The sequence below is a fragment of the Myodes glareolus genome, chromosome 13 (genome assembly GCF_982192425.1).
Source record: "Myodes glareolus chromosome 13, mMyoGla1.1, whole genome shotgun sequence".
Lineage (NCBI taxonomy): Eukaryota > Metazoa > Chordata > Mammalia > Rodentia > Cricetidae > Myodes > Myodes glareolus.
Window position 1 is genome coordinate 468,016 of NC_142038.1, and position 24,544 is coordinate 492,559.

General features: G+C 33.3%; 1 protein-coding gene across 2 annotated transcripts in view; it reads left to right on the forward strand.

The window, feature by feature from the left end:
- Dok6 (docking protein 6) overlaps positions 1-24,544 on the forward strand; it is a 367,856-nt gene that overhangs the window by 151,601 nt on the left and 191,711 nt on the right. For both annotated transcript variants that reach the window (XM_085676334.2, XM_048419471.3), the window contains exon 3: positions 1,720-1,834. In XM_085676334.2, coding sequence (XP_085532460.1) covers positions 1,720-1,834 — 115 coding nt within the window. The remainder of the gene's footprint in view (positions 1-1,719; positions 1,835-24,544) is intronic.

Sequence of the window (24,544 nt, forward strand, 5' to 3'; positions counted from 1 at the left end):
GTATACATAGAAATGCATGCTTTTACATAAAGACAACTTTATCATACCTGAAATAACTATTTGCATCAGTTATATGATGCATATTAATCTTAAGATGACTGCAAGTAGAGAGAAAAAAATATGAATAATGATTTATGAGAATTCTATAGGGTGTGACAGGTCATGAGTTGCATGTGGTATTGCAATTCGCTGCCCTTGAAAATCTTCAAAAAATCCATGAAAAGTAGAGAACAACTCTTTTAAAATAGTAACTACATACTTTTATTTTGTACATGTCATTTTTATATGATATAATTGCAGATTTTGGTCAGGTATTGATCACTTTAACTTCAGCTATACTGTGGAATTTTAATCAATATTACTATGGCTACCTTCAAATATGACAGAAAAATCTTGAAATATATAAAATATGTATATGCATTATACCTAAAGCACTACACAACTGATATCAATAGCTCTAAGTTTAGCAGTTCTAAAAAAAAATCTATTGAGCTTAATGTATTCTAAGTTATCAATGGAATTGAGTTTTTTCCTTGTTTTAATTTTCTTCAAAACAGTTGAAACATGTATAATAAAGTGAAAACTTTGTTTTTTACACAACTAAGTCAAAAGAGAGGTCTTTATCAAAGAAGATACTCCTTATATTGATCCAACGCTAGAGACCAATCGCTAGAGAAGTCAGGAATCTGAGCATTAGAATCAGACCGGGTTTGCCTGCTTATCAGGCTATATAGTACTGAACTGCTATATCCTCTGATCATCAAGTTTCTTTCCTTTTATACAGTGATGAAGGTAGTATCAGCTCATTAGCATGTCATCAGTGTTTTACAATCAAGTTCAAGATCCTACACGTGCTAACAATCCTAAAGAGGGAAAGACCCATTTCCACATTAGTAATGTAGTTATTAAAATACAACAGAGGTGGAAGAGTAATCAGAATACACTATGTATGTGTGAAAACTGTCAAATAACAAAATTTATTAATATATAAACAACAAAAGCATCATGAAAAAAAGTTCAGCATGCATCAATACCCCACTTTGAGCTGAAATTTCATTCTCAAGTCCTTCACTGCTGCTGGTACTGGAAAGCAAACAATAATTAGCTCTATGTCTTCTGGAATCATGCTTGTGAAAATGATTGGTACACAAATTCTAAAAACAAATATTCTTTCTCTGGAAGCTTGAAATGTTAATTGGATTTATTTCATTGGCAGGTGTCAGATGCTGTGTAATCGAGCCTTATCTGGAACTTGTATATTGGAAGGTGTTAGAGAAGAGACTTCTTGCTAAATCTCATCAATATTCAAAACATATTTAATGAGAACTCTCTTTGTACCAAATTGTTATTGCTTTCTGCAGATACAAGTTTAATAACAGCACAGCCTCCATGAAGCTATTCTGCATGATCACTAGACTATTTCCAATACAGCAACCAATATGAATAATGACTAAAACTGAAGGCCTCATATAAGACATGTTTCGTCCTTTACTGGTGGTGGATAGAGTCAATTCAAACTTAGTACAATGACCTATTGAACAGTGCATAAGGTAGTGATAATTGACCATTTTGTTTAAAACATTGTAATGTAGCACATATACCATATATTAAAATAAATTTCTTTTCAGTGATAGAATGTTTGCTTAGCACATACAAGGCTCTGGGGGCCTATCCCCCGAATTTCAAAAGTAAAAAGAAAAAATATTCTTCTCTTTCAAGGTAACTGAACTGCACAACATCAAAAATATTACCAGACTGCCTCGAGAGACCAAGAAGCATGCCGTGGCCATTATCTTTCATGACGAAACGTCAAAGACATTTGCTTGTGAGTCAGGTAAGCAATTTCAGGCCCATCTACAGTTTGAGGAAATTGAGTTGCTTCAGAGACAATGACTCAGACAGATGAATCCACACGGAAGTCTGAATAGGTTGGCATATTGTAATGAGAATGTGCTGGGAACGCTTTGTAAGAAGTTAAGCATACTGGTATGCTGTAGAAACAGATGTTTTGGATTTTAGTTTTCTTATCTTTGGAGCTTGTTCCCAGGTGGTCTGAGGTCTCTTAGGGTTTTGTTCAAACTCTGAGAATTTAGTAAACAAACCTGGGAGATGTTCAGAATCAGCATGTGACTTGTATTCTGGGTTTGTCAATGCGTAGCCGTGAAGCATTTCCTAGTGTCATAGCAACACTGCCATGGGAAAGCTCACCCAAGAGCAGCTGCCAGACAGAAGACAGAACTTCGAGCAATGTGTTGATTTCATGGAGTCTCAGTACTATAAGTCAATATATTTTAGATTGAATTTTAGCATGCTAGTTCATAAAATACTCTGACATTATGGAGACTCAAGCAGTTTGTCGTTTGAAACTGCAGTATTTTTTTCAAGGAGCAATTCCTGTGCAAAGTGACATATTACTTGGCTTATTGCCTTTTAAAGATTCAGTTCAGTGAAATGCTGCATTTGCTCTATGATGAATGTTTGCAGAAAGGATGCAGGAAAAAATGTCCAAGAGCTTTGAAAAATGTAAATTTAAAAATAGTAGTGAAGTTTTAGGAAGCTTTGATATTATTATTAAGAGGAGCTATAGCTAAAAATATTTTAATTAATATAAGCTTATAGTATAAAAACTAATAATGTCACTTTACCTAACAGGAATTGCTTACAATTTATCTAATTTTATATGAGCTTTGCTGGGCTGAATTGTATTTTATCAAATAGTTCATTCCTTTGACATTTTTACCCATCAACCCTTCTGGTATATTTCTTTTCGGTTGCCATCTGGCCTCATCTCATTTAAAATAGACTTTTTAAGTTGCAAAAATGCCTGAGAATTGGTAAAATGAGAATTTATATGCTATTGGTCCTGTTTCAATCTCATTGCTGAAATATGCTATTGTCCAAAATCTTTCATCTTTCTGCCTTCTTGGTCAATTCCTCAAAACTCTCTAAGTTCCTAATTTTCCCTGAGTTCCTAAATATATAATATTTACATCATATATTAAAACTAATTACCAAAAATTGTTTTTTACAAAAACATAAGTATAACTTTCCTAATTTTATTTTCCTTATTGTTTAGTATCTTCTATATTGCAATATGCAGTATTGAGATGTATAAAGAAATCAGATTTCAGAAGGAATGATTTTTAGCTTAATTTATTTAGGTAAAATTTTTATTTGGAAATTTTGGAGAAAGGTTAGTACACAATTTTGCTATTTAATTAATTAATGAACTCAATATAATATCTTTTTTACTCTGATATTATCAGTGCTACAGTAAAAATATTTGATATAGTTAAATGAATTTTATGATTTAAATAGCTTTATTCCACTTTCTAGTTTCCTATTAGCCGTATTTTAAAGTAGTTTACAAATTTTGAAAAGTTATACAATATTTTTTCCTTTTTAAATTTTAATATTCTAAAACATTGTGAGGGTACATATTCCTTAGTGTATAAATGTGAATACATGTATGTATATAGAATTGTATGGCATGTTCCTTTAGATTGCAACATTCTCTGGAATGGCAATATTTGCTCCAGGAGAAAAAGGGAGGCTAATGAACATCAGTAAATAAACTAAAAGTCACCAAAAGTCACAAGTGAAAAAGAAAAACATAAAAACTTGAAAGATTATTGAGGACTTTATCCAATAATGTAAATGGGAGTAAACAGTTTTTGGGAATGTAGACTCACATCAGTAAAACAGAGAAAAGACATTCTCACTGTGGAGCAGCTTATAGAATAGAAAGCTTCAGAGTTGCAGTTTCAGAAGAATTCACCCATTTGAGGGTGAGCTCTCTGGTGTTACAGTTGCTTTTTGTGTAATTGTCATTTCTTGTAACTACTCACCCAAACCCTTGTTAGTAAGATTAATAGAAAAATTAATTGGTCCACCAAATTTGGCATTGTTAGTATCATTACTTTGGTCTTCAGGGGCTCTCTTTTTTGGGATAAGTTAACATATGTATGTCTCAACTCCTCAGGAAAAAAAAAATCTGTCATACAGTTCACACATATGTGCACAGGAATAAATTACATCCCGGGATCCTTACTGCTCCATGTCATTCTTTTCCAACACCATGGTCACCTCCCTTGTCTGATAAAGGCTAAATGCCACAGGGACAGAGGAAAAGTAGATATTTCTTTGCACTCTTATATTAAAAGACATTTTAATGAGTTTGTATTAAACAGATACTGCACATGTGTTCTGTGTGTGCATCATCCTCCTGCCTAGAGTGAAAAAAATCCAACTACTTCACGTCTCAATACTGGTACATTGACTCAGAAAAATTCATGCTCAGCCCCATGTATGCATTTGCACTTTTTGGAGTCTTGACCTGGAAGAGAGGATTACAATTTAACTCTAGGAATCAGGGTAGCAAGGTGTCCAGGGAAGAACTGTGAGCATCACATCAGTGCATAAGGCTCAGCACCATGCACAGTTATCTGAATTAATTCACAAGTGCATTTAACAATTTCTAGGAAGGCCATAAAATTAATATTTAATATGAAATGGCCAACTATACTCAGAATCTAAAGCTTGGTTTCTAAAATAGCTAACTGAGTTTATGGAAGACTGGTTGATTCTAGGACTAAAGGCAGGAACCAGTCAAAATGAACTCAGAGCATCTTTCAGAGCTGAAAAATACAGAACAGAATTGGTTAATTAAATCAATCAGTCAATAAATAAATCCAAACAAACTCTTAAAGAAACACAAGTTTGGAAAATCCACATCACGTGAACAACAAAGAGAAAGAGAATGAGATTATTACTCCTTATAAATATTATGAGGGTTTGTTGATGTAAATAAATGTTTAAATAAATTGCTGATCAGAGATAGACAAATTCACCAAGCAGAAGAATCTTTAGTTAGAAAGTGATATGTAGTTCCTCACTTTTTAATTATGAGATATTCACTGTGATTTTATTCCAAAGAGAAGTGTGAGAGAAAGAATAACTTTACAATGAAGGGGAGCAACATTCTATCTTAACAGAGTTATCTGGTAAGGATTTTGGAAACCCCCAACCATATCTCACAATCTTTGTCCTAACAAAGTGTGTGCCAAATGCAATAATAAGGGGAAAGATAGGACAAATTCAAATACTACAATATATTGCATTAGATCTTTTCCAACATTTAAGACTTGCTCCATGAAATGGAACCCATACCTGACACTGCTTAAATATTTTAGTTCAGACAGCTTCAAAATCTAGGGATCATATTCACAGCACTACCACCCTAAGTCAGAACTGCCATGTGATGGACGCATTAAATCACAGTGCGTCCTTCATGTGTGTTATTTTAATCACTTTAAGATAATCTAAGAATCCTCACAGTTTTTACTTTGGGTATTACCATTATTAATTATAAGGAAAAAATGGTTTATTTGAAGTGGTGTTATAATTTCTTCTATAAGCACAATTCAAAACTCTATTCAGTTGTTTTAAACACAATTCCTTCCAACAAAGACTGATGCTTATCATTCTATATTTTACAGGATCAGTAACAATTAGCCTAAAATTTGAATATTATAATGGTAATGATTGTTGAGAAATGAAGGGTTCTTCTGTAAAACAGTGTGGTCTAAGTTTTAAGAGAATTATTTTCTGGAAATGCATCTAAAGTCAGACACCAATTATTTAAATTTATAGTAAACAATTTTCAACTAATGTAAATTATGATTCATTTTAAAGTATTATTTGTTTCTTAAAATCACTTTTTATGTAAGAATATAGAAGCCTGCTAGAAACTAGAAGTTAAGGGGTGTGGGAAAGAATGGTGTGATGTTTTAATTGTTGACTTGAAGAATTTTGATTATACAAAACAAGGGACTAGAAACTCACAAAAAGAAGTCTGATTAATTTATTGAAAAATTACCATTATCATATTTTATTATATATAATTTGTATTTAAAATACAACTTAGGATATTAAGTTCTTAACTATTTTATATGGAATTAAGATATAGTATACCAAATATATTGAAAAGGTTGTTTTATTTTCTTTGAAATTACTGTGACAATTAGAACTTGTATAAATTATTAAACACCCTAAGTACCATCTTGAATGCACCTAATTCTGTCTGATTTTGGAAGATTATTAAACATATGAAAGAATTACTAGGTTAAAAAAACTTTTCTCTAAGGTTAAATTTAAAGCATGTTATTCCTCACCAGTATGAGGGGTATTCTCTGTTATTTCCCAACAATCTTACAGTCAATATTAAACATTACCACTCCACCACTTGGAAACTTGATATCCAAACACATTTATATTAACCTCATAATATCCCACCCCTGGTCAGCATAGGTTTATGGCTATATAGTAATGCAGAATCATTCACTTGACATCAATAGTGCTTTCAGTCTTCAACTGTTTTCACACTATTTACAAGTCCAGTCTATATCTCATTAGAGACTCAATCAATCTCTAAACTATGATAACCTATAAAATTAGAAACAAGTAACATATTACAATACACAACAACACAATATGAAAATTCTTACTCCAAACTGGAAGAATAGTAGAATAAAGAAGAATCCTAGGATCATTTTAATAAATTCAGAAATAACTTTTGATAAAAAAGATCAAAACCTAGGAAGAGAAACACTAAATCATGTGACTCCATGTCCAGCATTTGGCATTCACTTGAAATCACCTGGGTTCTAAAGAACTTGGGAGGCTGGAGCTGTCTAGTTATGCTTCCTATGCTGCTATGATGCATACAGCTTCTCTCTTGGACCATCTCCCCTCCATTCCGTGAGCTTTTACTGGTAGATGTCTCTTGTTTCTAACATCTCAGCCTCAATTGTGACCTAGGATTAACTCTCAGGGGTTCACACAGATGCTTGTCTAGACTTACAGGCAAAGATTCCATACTGCCGCACTCTGCTTGCCTCAGTGACTCTCTGGAACTATAGTGCTTCTCAGTCTGTATTAGGTTTAATGACAATTGAGGGTTGAGCATGGCCCAGTACATCAGTTTCTGATACTGACTCAGAGGAAATATTTTGCTAGGTTGCTGCTTTTGTGAAACAACAAATAAATCTCTGAATCAGCATCTTCAGCTTAGACTCTCTTACTCTATAGGATATATTTCTGTAGTGATTATAAAAATCACAATCACCCATCACAACCTCCATCTTTAATAAGTTACAAAAAGTATCTAAAAATATTTAATGATAATAATTAAGGCTTTAGTGAGATACATGGACTATGACTTGAAAGGAAAAATATAAGAGATTGCATTAGAGCATGAGAATAAGAAAGGCAAAATAGATCGCATGAAAGCAAAAGCCTCTGTACAACTCAGAAACTCAGAAAAGCACAGCAGAGTGTAAGACTACCTATATAATATATATATATACATATATATATATGTATATATATATATATATGCAACTAACCAGAAGCTAGGTTTAGAATTCTGAAGTAACTATGAAAACTCAATGGCAGACGGACAATGGATTATAATATGGTCATGAGGAATTTCTCCTAACAAGACATACAAGTGAATATATATATATATATATATATATATATATATATATATATATATATATATATATATATATATATTCAGAGCTGCCTCAGAGCTCTTCTTGCAATTTAGCCTCTCTGGGTCTGTGGGGTACAGTGTGATTATCCTTTACTGAACAGCTGATATCCACTTATAAGTAAGTGCATGCCATTTTTGTCTTCCTGGGTCTGAATTACCTCACTCAGGATGATTTTTTTCTTGTTCCATTTGCCTGCAAATTACATACTTTTTCTAATTCCTGAGTAATACTCCATCTTTACATATATCACATTTTCTTTATCTATTCTTTGATTGAAGAACAATTGGTTGTTTCTAGTTACTGGCTATTGTGAATAATGCTACTATGAACATAGCTGAGCAAGTGTTCTTGTAGTAAGATGGGGCGTCTTTTGGGTATATGCCCAAGAATGATATAGCTCGGTCTTGAGGTAGACTGATTCCAAATTTTCTGAAGGAAATGCCATATTGATATCCCTAGTGGATGTAAAAGTTTGCACTCTATCAATAGAGAAGTGTTACTTTTGCTCCACATCATGGACAGAATAAGCCGTCACTTTCCTTATTGTTTTCACATGTTCACTATTTTAACATACAAGTCATGAAGTATCTATGGTCTACTGATTACTGAACCCCACAGACATCAAATCCTCAGTATGTCAAGATCATTATAAAAATAACATAATAATTGCAAACAACCTACATATAATTCTCCTTTAAAGTTAAAATATTTCTAGATTACTTGTGCAATCTAATACCATGAAAATGTCATGAAAGCAGCTATTCTAATGCACTGTTTAGGTAATACTAGTGGGAAAATCTGCTCTTAATGACTGGGTGTGGCAGCAGGATTCTTCTGACTCCGGTGATTTGAGTCCTGCAATTTCATGAGCTATTCATTGCTTCCGGGATCGCAAGAGATGTTTCTGTTTACTGATTCTTCAAAGGAGAGCTTAGACCAAGTAGGAACAACCTCTATTGCTAGCCAACTCCATTGTTTCAGACTACTATAGCTAGTTTAAAACCATCAGCTTCTTAGCCAATCCACTAAGAGCTTTCCAAGAAATTATTAAAATAACAGAGTGGCCTGATGTGATCTGCGTTGTGTGGGAATTGAGGGAGTTAAATTCTACAGTGAAAGTATCATGTGTACAGTCATGACAATGTAATAAAACTTGGAATTTTTAATGTTCTTCAAAGACTCACACTGAGGAAAAATATTAAACCATATGACAATTTATGCAAACTTAAATTATTATCTCATACTTTTATTTAAATCATATTTTATATTTATATTATTTAATATTACCTTCTTATACAAATCTAAATTCTTTGGACAAATTCTGGGCATGGTTTGGCCAGGTTGACAGGATAATCAAATTGGAGAGAAAACTGATATGAAAAAGTAAGTGCATTATTCTTTGTAGTTTGTATATTCTGGGCTCTGGTGAATACATAACATCCATGAGGGGGAGACTCATTCAGAAATAATCTCAGAAGAACAACTACAGTCAGAATAGGGACGGACAAGTTCTATCTGGAACCAGCGCAGCTAATATAGTTTTTCAGAGTGGAGCTTTAGAAGGAGAAAGTAGTCTATTAAGCATACTATAGAAAATCTCAATGCATGCTGCTGGAATATCTCACTAGACAGCATATTAGAATATTCTAGAAACTTATGACAGCTTTAGGGTAAAACCTAGTATACACCATTAAAATTTTTCCTTCTTCTCCCAACTCAAGCAGGATTGTTTTATTTTTTAATTTTCAGTTTTAACCTGGTGCTATTTTGTGGACATCTGCTAAGTCAATGATGGATGTCATCCATACTAGTAACCCATGCCAGCTCACATGCTACCTTTCCAGCTACATGACCGTTATTCCATAATTCATACAGGTTACCTTCATTACCCATCTCTAAGACAGGCAGGTAAATCTCCCCAAAGGCAGCAGAGCTATACAAAGTAATTATAATGCATAAGAATTTGAAAGGTATGTTTTATATTTCATAAATAACAAATATATGGATGGCTCTGATTGAGAGAGCAGATGAGAATTTCCATGTGCATTCATAACTTTGAGACATTAAGAAAATGTATTTTCACTCTATTTTTCAGAGTTTATATAACAAATATTACCTTTGAGCTTAACTTTGAAGTTTTAACATACGCTACTAAGTTTTATAGATCTGTACTTTTCTAAGGAATCAAGCCATCTATAATTGAGAGTCAGTTTTGCTGAAATCTTTGAAGCAGAAAAAATGGTTTGAATATTTTTAAGAAGAAAAAAAACTTTTTCAGTTGAAGTGTTGATGTGGTCTGGAATTTGCTTTTTATAGTAACAACGTACCTGGAAAATTCACAAGGATATGTAAACAGTCATTTCAAATTTCTAGAAAATATTTGACAGTATTAATTAATACAAGAAATATCTCTCTCTCTGTCTCTTTCTCTATGTGTGTGTGTCTGTCTGTCTGTCTCTCTCATATGTGTATATAGATATATATGATGTGTGTGTATTAAATATACGTACAATAAACATGTATATTGTTTAAAACTCATATCCAGTGCTTTTGAGCGAATTTCAGCAGAGATGAAAAGTATCCTGTGTATTATGGTAAAAAAATTATAAAATTCCTTTGTCCTTTAAATAAGCCATTTTGGAAATGGGAAGTGAATGGAAATAGTTAAGAATAGTCTAGATTATTTTTAACTTTTTGAGCATAATTTTCCACATCTTTCTCAACTCGGAGCCTTGGGTAAGCTAAGCAAACGTTTTACTACTGAGACACATATGCACAGCCCCATGTTTGTATTCTTTTCATAGATATTAGCAAAGATATTCCTGATTATCAAAAGTTATAGGCCATTTATAAAATGACATCAATATTTTTGCAGTGGAAAATTACAAAATGAAAATTACAATGTCTTAAGTAAGTCATAAGAAAGTAAAAAACAATTCTCAGTTGATAGATCTGGCAGGTTTTGAAGAAGGTGTGGATGGGGCAAGAGACTTACTAAATTAGACCCTGGAGAAAGAGGTGAAATATACAGTTTGGTGGGGAAAATTAAAGTTCAGCATATAGTAATAAACAGAGGTGTTACAAGAAGATGAGATGTTAAGAATATTTCCAAAGTGAATAACCTGAATCAGGGTGTAATTGCTCACCTCTGCAACAATCATGGGGCATCATTGCATTTCAACAGCCATGGTAGCAGATTGGCAGAGTGTATTGAGGTCCAATACACTGAGGAAAGGGCCTTGTACACTTTCATGGACAACTGAATAATGAGAAATCCAATACAAGCCAATACTAGGTGTCCTTTTCCTTGCTAGGTTTCCATGGAAACATCTGTCTACTGGCCATCACTGACTTTCTGTTTCCTTGTGCAGTTCCCATGATTCCAACGCAAGGAATTTATCTGAAATGAACCAAGACTTACGATTCACCTTCAGTGACACATGTGTAACTTGTGAAATGTGGATTTACCAGCAAAAATAACCAAAACCACAAGCAAAAAAGTAAATAATAAAAAAGTATCCAGGATTCTATTGAAAAATAGATAAAACTTGTACTGGAGAAAAAATAATCATTGCAGTTCTGTTTGTAGGCACCACAAAAAAATGAACCAATATTTTATCAGTTTGTTATTGTCATAAAAATAGTTCAACAATTAAAACTGGTGATCCAGATATTTAGTATTTGCCATACATAAAGAAGAAAATTCAGTTTTTTGTGTATACCATAATAATATCATATATTTGAGCTTATGTGTAAACACACTTGCATAACATAATACATGCACATATATATATATGTTATGTGTGTAAACACACATGCATAACACATTTATGTACATATGTATATGTTTATATAATATATTTAGTTTATGCAACATGGTGTTCAAAAAAATTAAGTTGAACTTTGTGTGGAGTCATCAGTGATGTTCTCATTAAAATTTTGTATTCCCAAGCGTTCAATGTTCATTGCTTTTGTTTTATCTTATAGTGCTTTGAGTTTTTTAGAGTGGAATATAATCTTAACATACATTCAGTGTTTGTATTTATGAGTATAGCTGCATGTTGTTCCTTTTCAATAATCATTAGGCTAATTTATTCCAATATACTTTCTACTTTTGAACTATTAAACACAAGGTTATGTTGTAGATTCACTCAAGCCAGAGTGTAAGTTTAAATTTTTCAGGGGCTCTGACCAGTACTACACAAATGGGGGAAAAATACCTTCCTCTGTGGCTTTTGATGAATATTTGTATAAAATACTTGGTAAGCTAATTACCTAATAAATGCTAATACTATCATCTTTATCAAGCAGGAATGCAGCAGATGTGTGTTTTGAAACACAGTTCTTTATATTTTTTAACAACACATTGGATTTTCCCAATCCTGTCTTAGTTTTAGTATGTCTGTGAATTTGTTGTACTTTTTTACTGAGGGTTCAGAATCTTAATATTATGATTAAACAACAAGATTAAAATGTGCTCCAGTTTCTAAATTCTAGAACAATTTAAATAATAAATGCTTTATAACTTGCATATTATTTTTTAATCCATCTAAGTGTGAGAATTTTGTAAAATTTTCCTTGTTTACCAATGTCATAGCAACTCTAGTTTTCTATATCTGTTTTGAATATATTCTAATAATAGATGTTTCTGGAACATTATCCATTTCACCTGTCCTTTGGTATCCTTGTTGAATGAAGAGGTCAAGATAATCGCCTCTGGCATCAGCAGTGTAAGTTCAGATTCAGGTCCCCCACTATCAGTAACATGTTTGGGTGTATTTCATAATGTTTGCTTTTGATATATTTTATGGATGATTTCAGAATATAATAACTTGTCACAATTACTATGTGTAAACTTTTTTCTGAGTGGTAACAGCCTTTACTGTATGTCTTAGTATTTTAAGTTGCTTATCTATATCCACTTTCTTTTCATTATTAATATTGTATGTTTTTATTCTTTTCTGTTTTTACATGGCACAGTCTTGTGTAAAAGGAATAAATTTTCTGTCTTATTTTCTCATGAAAATATGAGGAACTGGGGTGTAATGAGAATCTGAAGTTTTTCTTCTATTATGGAGGAAACTCTAAGAATTCACCCAAGACTGAATAAAGAAAGGGTAGAAGACATAGAGGAATGCTTGAACTTGAAATGGGAAGTCAGTATATTGGGTTCAAAGTCTTAATGGATCAACATAGTGCTGAATGTGATACACTCAATGGAGAAACTGGAAAGATAGCAGACATTCCTCTGAAATTTGTTCAAAAATTAACTTAAATGTTATCAACACAAGTTCAATTTATTATATTGAGGTAGTATAATGTTTTGATACATCGACACATTGTAATAACGTGTAATTCATGTCAAACATATCTGTATCTTCAAGCACATTTTCCTCTAGTAGACTTTTAAATATATACCGTATTACAGTTATCTATCTTTACCTCACTTTGCAGTAGCACACCAGAACTTCTCACTCCAATCACACTGTAGCTTAGAACCCCTTGGTCACACTTTATGAACTCCTTCCTTCCCACTACTGCCCCTAACATTTGAGAATCCAGCGTTCAACTCTCAGCTCCTGAGATCCACATTTAACAATTCTATTTATTTACCAAACCGTACAGTTCTTTTAGATCCTGGTAGTTTCCACTTGCAGCAATTTAACTCTGGTCATATGAGTGTGCATAACAGAGTTTTTCTTCTTTCTATCACTGGTTAATGATTGTGTTATACAGCATACTGTTGTTGTTTCCTTCCATGTTTATTGTGAGTTGTACTACTGTGAATATGAGAATAGCTTTTAAATATGATGACTCTACTTCCTTTTGGATAAATATGCAAGGTTGGAATTTATTAATCATACAGTAATTCTAATTTTTAATTTAAAAATAATACTATTTCCCATAATAGCTATAGAAGTATACATTTCCACCATGGCACACAAAGATTACCCTGAAAGCAGTGACAAACATAATAGTCTATTTTGATAGAAGATAAGGTATTATACATAATAGACATGTAAGAATCAATTGCTGATAACTGTAGTGTGTTTTAAAAGAGAGAGAATGATCTGACAGTGTATTAAAATTATATAATTGAAAGTTCATTTGACTTTTAAAACATTTTTCAATTTTTTGGAGTTTCATACATTTATATCCTGAATTTTAGATGCTTACACCCTTTTTCCTGGTTTCCCATCATCTCTTCCCCTAGTGGGGAAACCTCTTTTAAACAAGTTCCATTCATTCTTTGTCATTTCCTTATATATGACTCACTGTGTTTAATCAGAATATTTTGCCTGACCATAGGTAAGATTTTTATGTACTGGTGGGAGCGCAATTTATCAGTTGCTACATCACTGAAAACAATGGCACTACTTTCTCCAGTGACTGTTATCTGCCAATAGTTACTCAGGAAGAGAGAGGTCTTACAGATCCCTGCCTCCTTCCATAGTGAAATGTTGGCAGGGCCAAGGTTGTACAAGTTTTGGGCAGATAACTATCCCATCAATGAGATTTTGAGTGCAATGATTATGCCCCATCTAGAAGACTTCTCTTTGCTGTATAGCACCCCACTCTAGGTTCTTACATCATGCGTGTCCCTTTGTCTGTGATGCTTCCTAAATCTCAAAGTGCATGATAGGTAATCTAGCTGTCCCATTTATGGCTAAGCACTTCACCATGACTTATTCTCAGCACGTTAATTAGTTGTGAGGTTTTGCATTAGCCACTTTTCTCTGTTGTAGAAAGCATCTCCAATGAAGGCTGGGAGCAACACTAATCTATGGGTATAAACATGAGTATTTAGAAGGTAGTTTAACAACATGACTGTTAGTAGTAGGCTCCCTGTTAGGGCCTATAACCAGTCTAGACTCTGACTCTTGAACAATTTTAGAAAATCAGGCATGAAATTCAAGTCCAACCAAAAATCTGTTGGCCACTCCCTTAAGAGCCACGGCACTATTGCAGTAGATTGCAATCCTGACCAGATGTTAGTTATTATTATAGCTAACAGGATTCACATATAGGTAAGACTGCTGATGACTTGTTCCTGTCAGCTTGCAAAGACACTTCCAGCACCATGAAAGCTTGCCCTATGGAGGGAGCTTCCACTTTCAGCACAGTTTTAGCTTTAATTCTCTAAGTTCTATGACCAAAGTGTGCAATATGTTCAGGAATCACCAGATTTCTTCAAAGTTAATAAGCTAATATCTTATATTCATGACTTTGTCCAGTATCCTAAAGAAAGATTCAGGGAATGATGGAATAATTCACCATTCAGAAATCTATGCCTGTCATGATTTCATGCTCTGTTACAGAATCAAATCACACTTACATCTAAAGGATTCCTTGGTTTTGTTAATTATTATTTCTTGAAATGAATATATGAGAAGCTCCTGCATCCAAAAGAATTTTTCTTTGGTGTACAATAGAAATGTTATGAATTAAGTATTGGTGTTATTTTCTTGTTCTTAAACATATTCCTAAGAACACAGCAGTGGCTTAGTAAGTTATTCTGACTGAATTTATTTATAAATAGTGTGGGCAGTTTTCCACATAAAGTTAGATTTAATACAAGCTGTTGTGTCCTCTGTAGCTAAAGCATAGTCATTGAATGGGAATTGCCAAAATGCCACATGGAAAAATGAGATTTAGAGTTCTTACCAATGAGTCGGAGTAGCAATTATCATCATCTATCATATACAAATACCTTTTAAAAAATATTGACTGACAATTGGGCTGGAGATGCTGTTCAGTGACTGAGTACATACCTCCTTTGCAGAGCACCTGGCTTTGGTTTGTGGCACTAATGTTAGAATATTCACAATTATGTGCAATCCCAGCCCCAGGTGATTTAAAACCACTGTCCTCCAAGAGCTTATCTCTCTTCTCTCTCTCTCTCTCTCTCTCTCTCTCTCTCTCTCTCTCTCTCTCTCTCTCATCTCTATCTCTCTCTCCCTCTCTCAAAAAAGTGAAATAAATAATAAAACAGAAATAAATGGAACTGATATTTAGATCAGATTTTGCTTGAGAATTATAGGAAGATTATTGTTTATAGGAATGTCTGATTGGAAGGGAAAATCATCAGTGGCTTGGGTCTGCTACTTCCATTCTTGGATCTGACAAAAAAAATCTACATTAGAATTACAATTTCATTATTTTCCCATCCTTGTATTGAATTTATAACAACTGGGACTACAGAGGTAGCTTAGTTATTAACTGTATTGGCTGAATTTCCAAAGGACCTAGATTTGATGGCTAATACTCACATAACAGTTCACAACCATCTGTAAACTCCAGTCCCAGGGAACCAAAACCCTTCTGACAAATATACATGCAAGGAAACACCCATACACATATTAAAAATAAATGTTAAAAAATTAAAAACAAAAATCATGGAAAATTTTCAGTATATAGAGGAGAAAGATAAGAAAACCTACCTAAAATAAATCTAGAAATGTGCAATTCAGTTTTAATTTAAATATTTGAACACCTGTCCTATCTAAATAATACTGAAATAAAATAATATATTTTTAAAAGTCCGTTAAAGAAATAACATTGTGTTGAACATTGATAAATTAGGAATCCAGTTCAGAAAAGTAATAAGCCTATGTTGCTAGTCAAACCACTAAGACTCTAGGTTTTGGTATAGCATTGTATATATTGAATGCTGTTGTGTGCCTGGAACCATGTTCTGCATATGAAATTTTAATCATATCAATTGCAGCATCATTTGGTACCCTTCTCCTGTATATGTTAATGATGGAGTCATTGAAATATAGGTAATTGGTATGATCCCTCTAAGCACTGGAATGTATCTATCCAGGGATTGTTACTAAAAGCCTGTACTCATTGTTGCTATAGTGCATAGAGTTTGGCTCTCTTGTTTTCCTCTTCAATAGCTCTGTTAATAATTAGATGAAAAATGAAATTTATGCCCTGGCAATGCTGAAGCGTGCATGGGCAGCCTGTATATGGCGGTCCTGTTGAACTTGTCCATATTGGGTTTCGTTTCCTAAGTTGATGAGGATAACTGACCAGGCCTCTTCCTCAATGGGGCAACAGATCTCATTAGAGATGGTTGTGAGCCACCATGTATGTGGCTGCTGGAAATTGAAATCAGGACCTTCAGAAGAATAGGCAGCTGTTATTCAGTCAATACTGCGACTTCTAGCTACCACTACAATAGCTGAGATAGCTAACTTTTATCAATTCTTTATATAAAGAATAAAGATTTTTCAATCATTTAGGAATCATAGTGGTTAATAAATCTGAAAACAGTTCAGAAACAAACTTGTCGTGTCAATTAGTGCCAAACATTGTCTACTTTCTACAAAAGCACTGAAACAATTAAGGACATTTTGTCTTTGTCATAATCACCACACTCACTACCTTGCCATTGGTGCCAAGAAGATTGAGCATATCCATGTAATACTTACTTATGCTTCCTAGCTGCTGAAATCAGCAAGCATATCATTATGTTTAAACATACCCATTTTTATAAAGCCTGATAGAAATAGGTTTATAATTCAAGTCTTAATCATTGGTATCTATAACCAGTGAGTAATCCTTTAACTTCTGTCTTTGGTTTTTGAAAAGGCAAATGTAAAAATAAACCTTTTGCTGAAATGTGTTTTGTGTTGCTTATGTATAAAAATATAGCCCTAACCCCCATTTTCCATGACATTACATGTTTAAATATCATTTAATTACCAAATTAACATTTAATCTAGTAAATATTTCTTGAAAATACTTTTTTTGGGTTTATATCTGGGATCAATTTTAAAAATAGTATTACAACATGCTTCTTTATTGATAAAATTCTTATTAGCTATTTGATTTATAATTAATCCTTCTTTGAACTGTTTTGTCATGAATACAACCTAATTCTTTATCAGCTTGCATCTATAAAATATTTTTTACATTCTTTTACTTAATGATGTGTGTTTAACCTATCCTATTAAGCATTGTCTATTTTTTGCATGGCTGACAAATATTTTTGCAAGTCCAGACTGTTTTAAATCTCTGTTCCATGCTGTAGTCTCAGCATTATCTATAAGTGTTTGTGTTTTAAAGTTTTAGGGTACATATATTTATGAGAACTTTGAAAATATTCCTGTTCTTATAAGGCATATCTATCTTCTTGTACTTTATATTTAAGGACATTCATATGAGTCTTGGATCAAGTAACAATTAAGAAAAATACACAACATATAGACAATATGAGGTAAATCATGGACTAGACTCATATTTATCATAGAGGCATAAATTTGCAAATGTGACCTTGAAGAAAAATAGCATCTTACTAGTGAGATGTATATTTTATATTTATACAAATATCAAAAGACATAACCTATAATTATGGGACAAATACATAATGACAAGATAAATCACTAACATCTCTTAAATAAAACATGTAAACCAATATAGTACAACTTTAAAGACAGAGAAATGTAACAAAAGTGGGAAACATGTTTATATTTTGTTTGTTTCTTAAGTTGGTAGGTACTTTAATTGTTTTAAAATACTTTGAAGGTTGAAGTAGATTCTTGAACAATTTGAGCACACAATGTGAAGGGAAGATATGAAATGTAGTTTTCTTCATTTATTCTATCATCTTCCATGACCTTGTAATATAAGTAAATGTCCATTGTCATTTAAAAAGCTATAAAGTCATGCAGTAGAGGATCTGTGAATGCAGTACAATCTTTATGAGTGTCAAGCCCAAATGAGAACTCATTTAAGGTCACAAGTTAGAATTATTTTATTACACACACATGACTTAAATTTCTGAGAAGAGTATATTTTAAGGCCAGAGACTAAGTTTGTCTGCAATTTGTCATGGATATAAAGTCTGTGACTTGATCAAATACTCAGGTAGTGCATTACAAGAGGATGACTCACCTTGCACTGACTTTCTGAGACTCTCATTCTTAAAGATAAATTTAGAGTGTCAAAACTAGAGGAGAATCCTTACCCACCCACCACTGCAGTGAGCATCCTTAGGTCTGTTACTGATAATAAAATTTATCATGTTCTGAAATTATAAGACCTAATGCACATATTTACAATGTAAGTTTGTATTCATAAAAATAAATTGTTCAAGTCTTTTGACTTTTTCAAGTGCATATCTCAATTCCTTTAAAAGTACACAAATTGCTGGTTATTTCTGAGATCCACCATTAGAACACTTTTTAGCACTTACTATGTTTTCTTTGACTCATATGTTTTATGAGAACATAAATCAGACCTCCAAAAATATCATATACTTAAGCTTCGTTGTCCTGAAGCCTATTAGATTTTCTAAACTTTTAGATTGTCACTGTTATCTCTAGGACAATAAAGCTAGTAAAAGGACAACAGATACATCAATGTGTTCATTGGTGAACCCAACATTTTCTGAAGTATGAGTCAGGGAAGACTGACCAATACCACGTAAACACCATCTCTGTTAATATTAATATCCATGATATTATTAATACACAAATTCTCAAGTAGGTCATCTGGGCACCAGCATATATCAATGTCTCTACTTTTATCCCTGTATCTCTTTCAAAACTTTGCTCAATCCATCAGTCTTTGTTTTCATGGATGGTTACCAGAGAAAAGGGTGTTTCATCTTCTTCCCATTTTCCTTTATTTAACAGCTAACAAAATACTTATTAGATGTTATTCAAGTTGCTTCAAGTTGTTAGGGATATGTAGCATATAGAGAAAATTCCATGCTGGAAAAAGGCTGTAAGCAAAAAACTTAAAACCCATTGGGAAAGGGGTAGAAAAAGTGAAACAAAGAATATGAAAAACAATTAATAATTTCTCAATAACTGTTTCCTAAAGAAAAGTTCAAACACAGTATATAGCAGTCTTACACAAAGAAACAATTCATAATAAGGTAGTTTTACATGTTGGAACTACATGCCATTAACATTAGGTTTCAACTCACAAAGACTAGGAGATGGCAACATTCTGTTCATTGATTACTCAAAGGATGGTTTAAAATGCTAGATAAAGACATCCTTGGATGATCAAACTTGTCAAGGAACTTTTAAATAGATTTACATCTCAGTGATGTAGTTATAGTCATCAAGTTTCTAAAGCAAAATCTACATGGAACAGGCTACAGAAGACTCAGAGCTTGTGCTGTCTGTCTTCCTCAAGGGCCTGGGGATCGATAGGGATGCCAAGGTTTAGAGTCAGGGAGAAACTTAACTAAAATATTGTTAAAGAAGAGGGACAATTGAGATTCTTGATTAAAATATGAACTTGGGTTTTAAATGTGGACTAGCTAGAATAAATAAGCATTGAAAAGGATGAGGTGTCTTGACCTAAGCACAGTTTGGCAGTTAGAAAATCAGAGCATAGGAACAAAGAGGAACCCTGGGTTGGAGAAACTGAGGTCAAACTGGAAAAGAACAGTTACTCTGCTGGCAGTCAAAGAAAGACATTGCCAGTACACAGAGGTGTTAATGGCAGTCCAAAGGAGGGGTGGAGACAATAAAAAAAACTGTAGATTTTCAAATAGGCGTTTATGGCATAAAGCATAGTATATTTGTATATAAGGCATATATATGAACCTATAAAATTACACAAATGCGTAAAATAGAAAAAAAGAGGCTCTAAATTAACTTTTATATAAAGTACCAAAATATAGTGGCCTAAAATATTTCTATAAAATTGATTTCAATTTTTCTTTCTTTATAACTAATATTTTGATTAATATTTCTCCATATTATAGTCTATTGACCATTTATGTTTTATAATGTAAATAGCTAACATTTAAAGAGAAGTATTGTGTGGTTAAATGTTTGGGAAATCCTATACTAATCAGAGAAAGTTTATATACTCTTCAAAGTATTCAATATGTTAGGGCAAACTATGCTTATTCAAAAAAAGTTTATATGAGAAAGCTTATCCTAAAGAAACTTTAAGAAACCTTATTTAATACTCTGATCACATCTCTGAAATAGAGCTTTCTGAAATAGAGGTATACAGAAACAATTGTTACATTTATTATTTTGAGTATGCCTGAGTATTAAGCTGAACTAGTCAAAGACTAATTTTTCCTGTAAAAAAAAAAGTTTCTTAGGTAAATTGGAGTAGAACTCACATGAACAAAAGTAAACTTAAGACCCAGGTAAGCTGGACAATGGAACAATATTCAAGTCTGATCCACCTAGGATAAGTATTTACAGAAAGATCATAGCGAAGATTCAGAGAACATCAAGCTCCTGGCAGGAGAGGTGTTATATAGCTGGAAAATGAGTATTGATGATTTCCTAGCTAATTGGAGTGAATGTCAGGAATCTGCTAGTTTGAAGAGCCTGGACCCTGCCAGTCTACCCTGGCTGCTGTTGCAAGACCTTCCAGACTAGATGTAATCTATCCCACAGTTCCTCTGTATGGGGTCTGTAGCCTGGCACGCTTGGAGCACTCCAGGAGACCATGTGGTCTTTAGAGCACAGAGCAAAAAAGCAATGCCTCTGTGGCTTGTTGCATGTTCAGGAGTTCAGATTTGATAAAGTCTAGAATGAGACATCAATATAATGGTTGTTTTTTTCTTTTGATCATATTAAATAGCCATATATTAAACTTGCTAGTGACATGTCTCACATCCCACGTATTGTATCTAATTAAAAAGCAACAGTCTGACAAGTTCTTTTCTCCCACATCGTTCTCTCTCTTCTCACATCTGTCACTTTTTAAAGAGTATAATTTGCAAAAATTGAACTTTAATGTTAATTTATTTAGAATCAGAACGAAAGTATCAAGAACACTAGGCATTGAAAAAATTAAGTTAATATGATATAAACAACTTTATTTCTCCAGCTACAACTTAAAGGATAGTTTTCATTTTTGAAACCTAATAATTTTATTTTGAAAACTGGCCCCTGCGGAGGTGAAAATGTCATAGATCTCTGCATTCCAAATAAGAATCGTCTTCAGCACTGCTGTCTTCTATGTGCCATTGAACATATCAACACATGTTCAATAAAAATGCAATAACATTTAATAAAAGTGTCAAAGCACCTTGTTAATCCCTAATGACAGCTTATTAGGTAATACAAAATAGTTTTCAGTGTTTTGTTTGAGAGTTTCATATGCTTATATGATAAAAATTTAGTCAATTTCACACGTGTTCCTCATTGTCATCCCATTCCTCTCCTTATTCTCCTGAAACCCATCTTAGTGTCTTGATTAGGGGTTCTTCTGCTGTGATAAAACATCTTAAACATAAGCAGCTTGGGAGGAAAACCATTCATTTCTTCTTACAACACTCAAGTTACACACCATCACTGAGTATACAAGGAAAGAACATTGTGGCAGAAACTGATTAGGAAGCCATGAAGGAACATTACTTTCTGGATATTTCCTCATGACTAGATCAGACCACGTTCTTAAAACATAGAGGACTATCTGCCCAGGGAATGACAGAGCCTACAGTTGGCTGGATTCTACCACATCACTAACCACAATGTTCACAGACTTGCCTACAGGCCAGTGTGCTGGGGGAACTTTTTCACTGAGCTTCACTCTTCCCATATCACCATTAGTCTGAGTTAAGCTGGTATAAAAACTAGCCAGTATACATGCCTATATCTTCTATGTGTGGCTCGCTTAGTTAAGTTAGAGTTTCTTGACTGAACATTAGTGGGATGTAATTTACTGGAGCAAGAGCAACCAATTAGGAGCTCCACTCCTTACTAAAGAAAATTGAGCCCTCTGTCCCTAACAGTTAAAGACTAATAATCCCTCAGGAGAGGGGGACCTCATGAGCACCTCCCTAGCACCATGAGTAGTATTTATGTTCAGATCTACTTTATTTTAAACTTTTTGCATGAATAATGAAAGCTATATCTTTGTTACTTCAGTTATTTTTTATTCATCAAATAAAAACACAAATAGACTGTCAGAATACAGCCAAAGGGCTGCGTTTAGTGTAAAAAGGTTGCTATTGTAATGTAAAGTACAGTAAAAAATGAAATTATAATAATAAAGCTGCACTGTAATTCTCCTTGAGGAAAATGTGCCCCAAGTTGCACAAAGCATTAATCATTATATTCATTTCTGTAGCCAAAGCCCCAGGCATTACTTTTGGATTTCTTTGTTCTCTGTTTAATGGTCAAATTGTATTCTGACTGAATATATAACATTGGATACTGCAAATCTTTGCTGAGTTTCCATGAAATGCTTCCGTAAAAGTCATTTGGTACTGCTAAAACTGCTGAACATTTTTGTTATTCAGGAAAAGTGCAAATTTTTGGCCTTTTGTTATGATATTATAAAAAGTAGATGAAAGAGTGTTTTGAGTGCTTAGAAATATGAGGAACTAAAACGCTACAATTTAAAGAGTTAACTCAAGTTATTAAACAATATGTTGAAGATGTTACAATCTTTGTATCATTAAGATACTAATTAATTTCCAGGAACAGAAAATTATTCCTATTCTAGTGAGTAATCCCGGGCAATTATTCTTTTTATTATTTAAATATATTAATATACAATATTTATATTAAGCATACTTGACTATCTCCCTGAGATCAAATGCTACATTCAAAAATATGTACATACACAGACAATATGATAAAGACTCCTTCTGAATTGCCTTTTGTATGAGAAAGTTCTTCAAAATTTGTATTGATGAACAAATACAGTGTCTTTTGGTGGTGTTGTGTCCTCTAGGTAATTTCCAGCCAAATAAATCCAAACAGCTTGAAATCAGAATCTGAGGTATTGAAAGAATATTTGTGTCTTGACCTTGCCCGGAAGACTTTGGGCAAGTAACACAGAAATCAACCACATCTTACCATCTTTCTTCACCTAACTCTATTCTGCATTAGTGTGTATTATTGATCATTTCCTCCATACACGCAGAAAAAGCAATACCATATGTAACTCTCTTCCAACTTCCAGGGGTCTCACTGAATCAGTGTGAGCAGTGTAACTAGAAGCTATCAGAGAGAACTTATCAAACTTTCCCCCAGTGTCAGATGTTTGATATCTGAATGAATATTCACCTTTACAGTCAAAGCACTTAAAATGACAACAAACAATCAACATCATTCCAAAAATATTTCTCCAAATCAAAGTACTACCTTGAAGATTCACTGAATGTTTACATTCATTTGTTCAAGCTCCCTTCCCTTCACCTCCAAACATTTTTTTTATCACCATCACAATCATTTGCTGTGAAATCTTTATGTTGCTTACATAATTAAACATTAATTCTTTTAAGTTAAAGAGGTTTACCACAATTTTGTTACTCAGTGAAAAGTATTTTTATTCTTTTAGTAGCCAAGTAATTTATTATAAAACCTGGTATTCTCTTTGTTCCTTATAAAGTACTTTATTTATTCTTTATAATACTGATAGGTTTCACTGATACATGGCAGAATGTGTGCTTTGAAAAGTTCAGTATCACATAGACTATGATTACATAGACCATGGTCCCCATGCTCCTGATTTACTCAGTAGATCTTCTCTTTTTCTATTTCCCATGTACACTAGATCCATTTTTTTCCCAACCCTTTACCCTGAGGCAAATCTGTCTTTGAGATTGAAGTGTGCTTCCTGTATGCAGCAGAAGGATGGATTCTGTTTTTGTATCCAATTTATTAGCCTGTGTCTTTTTATAGGTGAGTTGTGTCCATTTATATTAATTATATTTATGACCAGTGATTGCTAGTTTCTGTTCTTTTAATTTTCATTGTTGGTGATGTTATTGTGTGTGTGTTTTTTCTCTTCTTTAGGATTTGCTGTGGTGAGATCACCTATTGTCTGTGTTTTTGTAGATGTTGCTAACTTCCTTGGGTTGGAGTTTTCCTCCTAGTTCTTTGTGAAAGGCTTGGTTGCAGCTGGTATTGGTTAAATCTGGTTCTGTCATGGAATATCTTGTTTTATCCATCTATGGTTATTGACAGCTTGCTGAATATAGTATTCTGGGCTGGCATCCGTGGTCTCTTAATGTCAGCATAACACTTGAACAG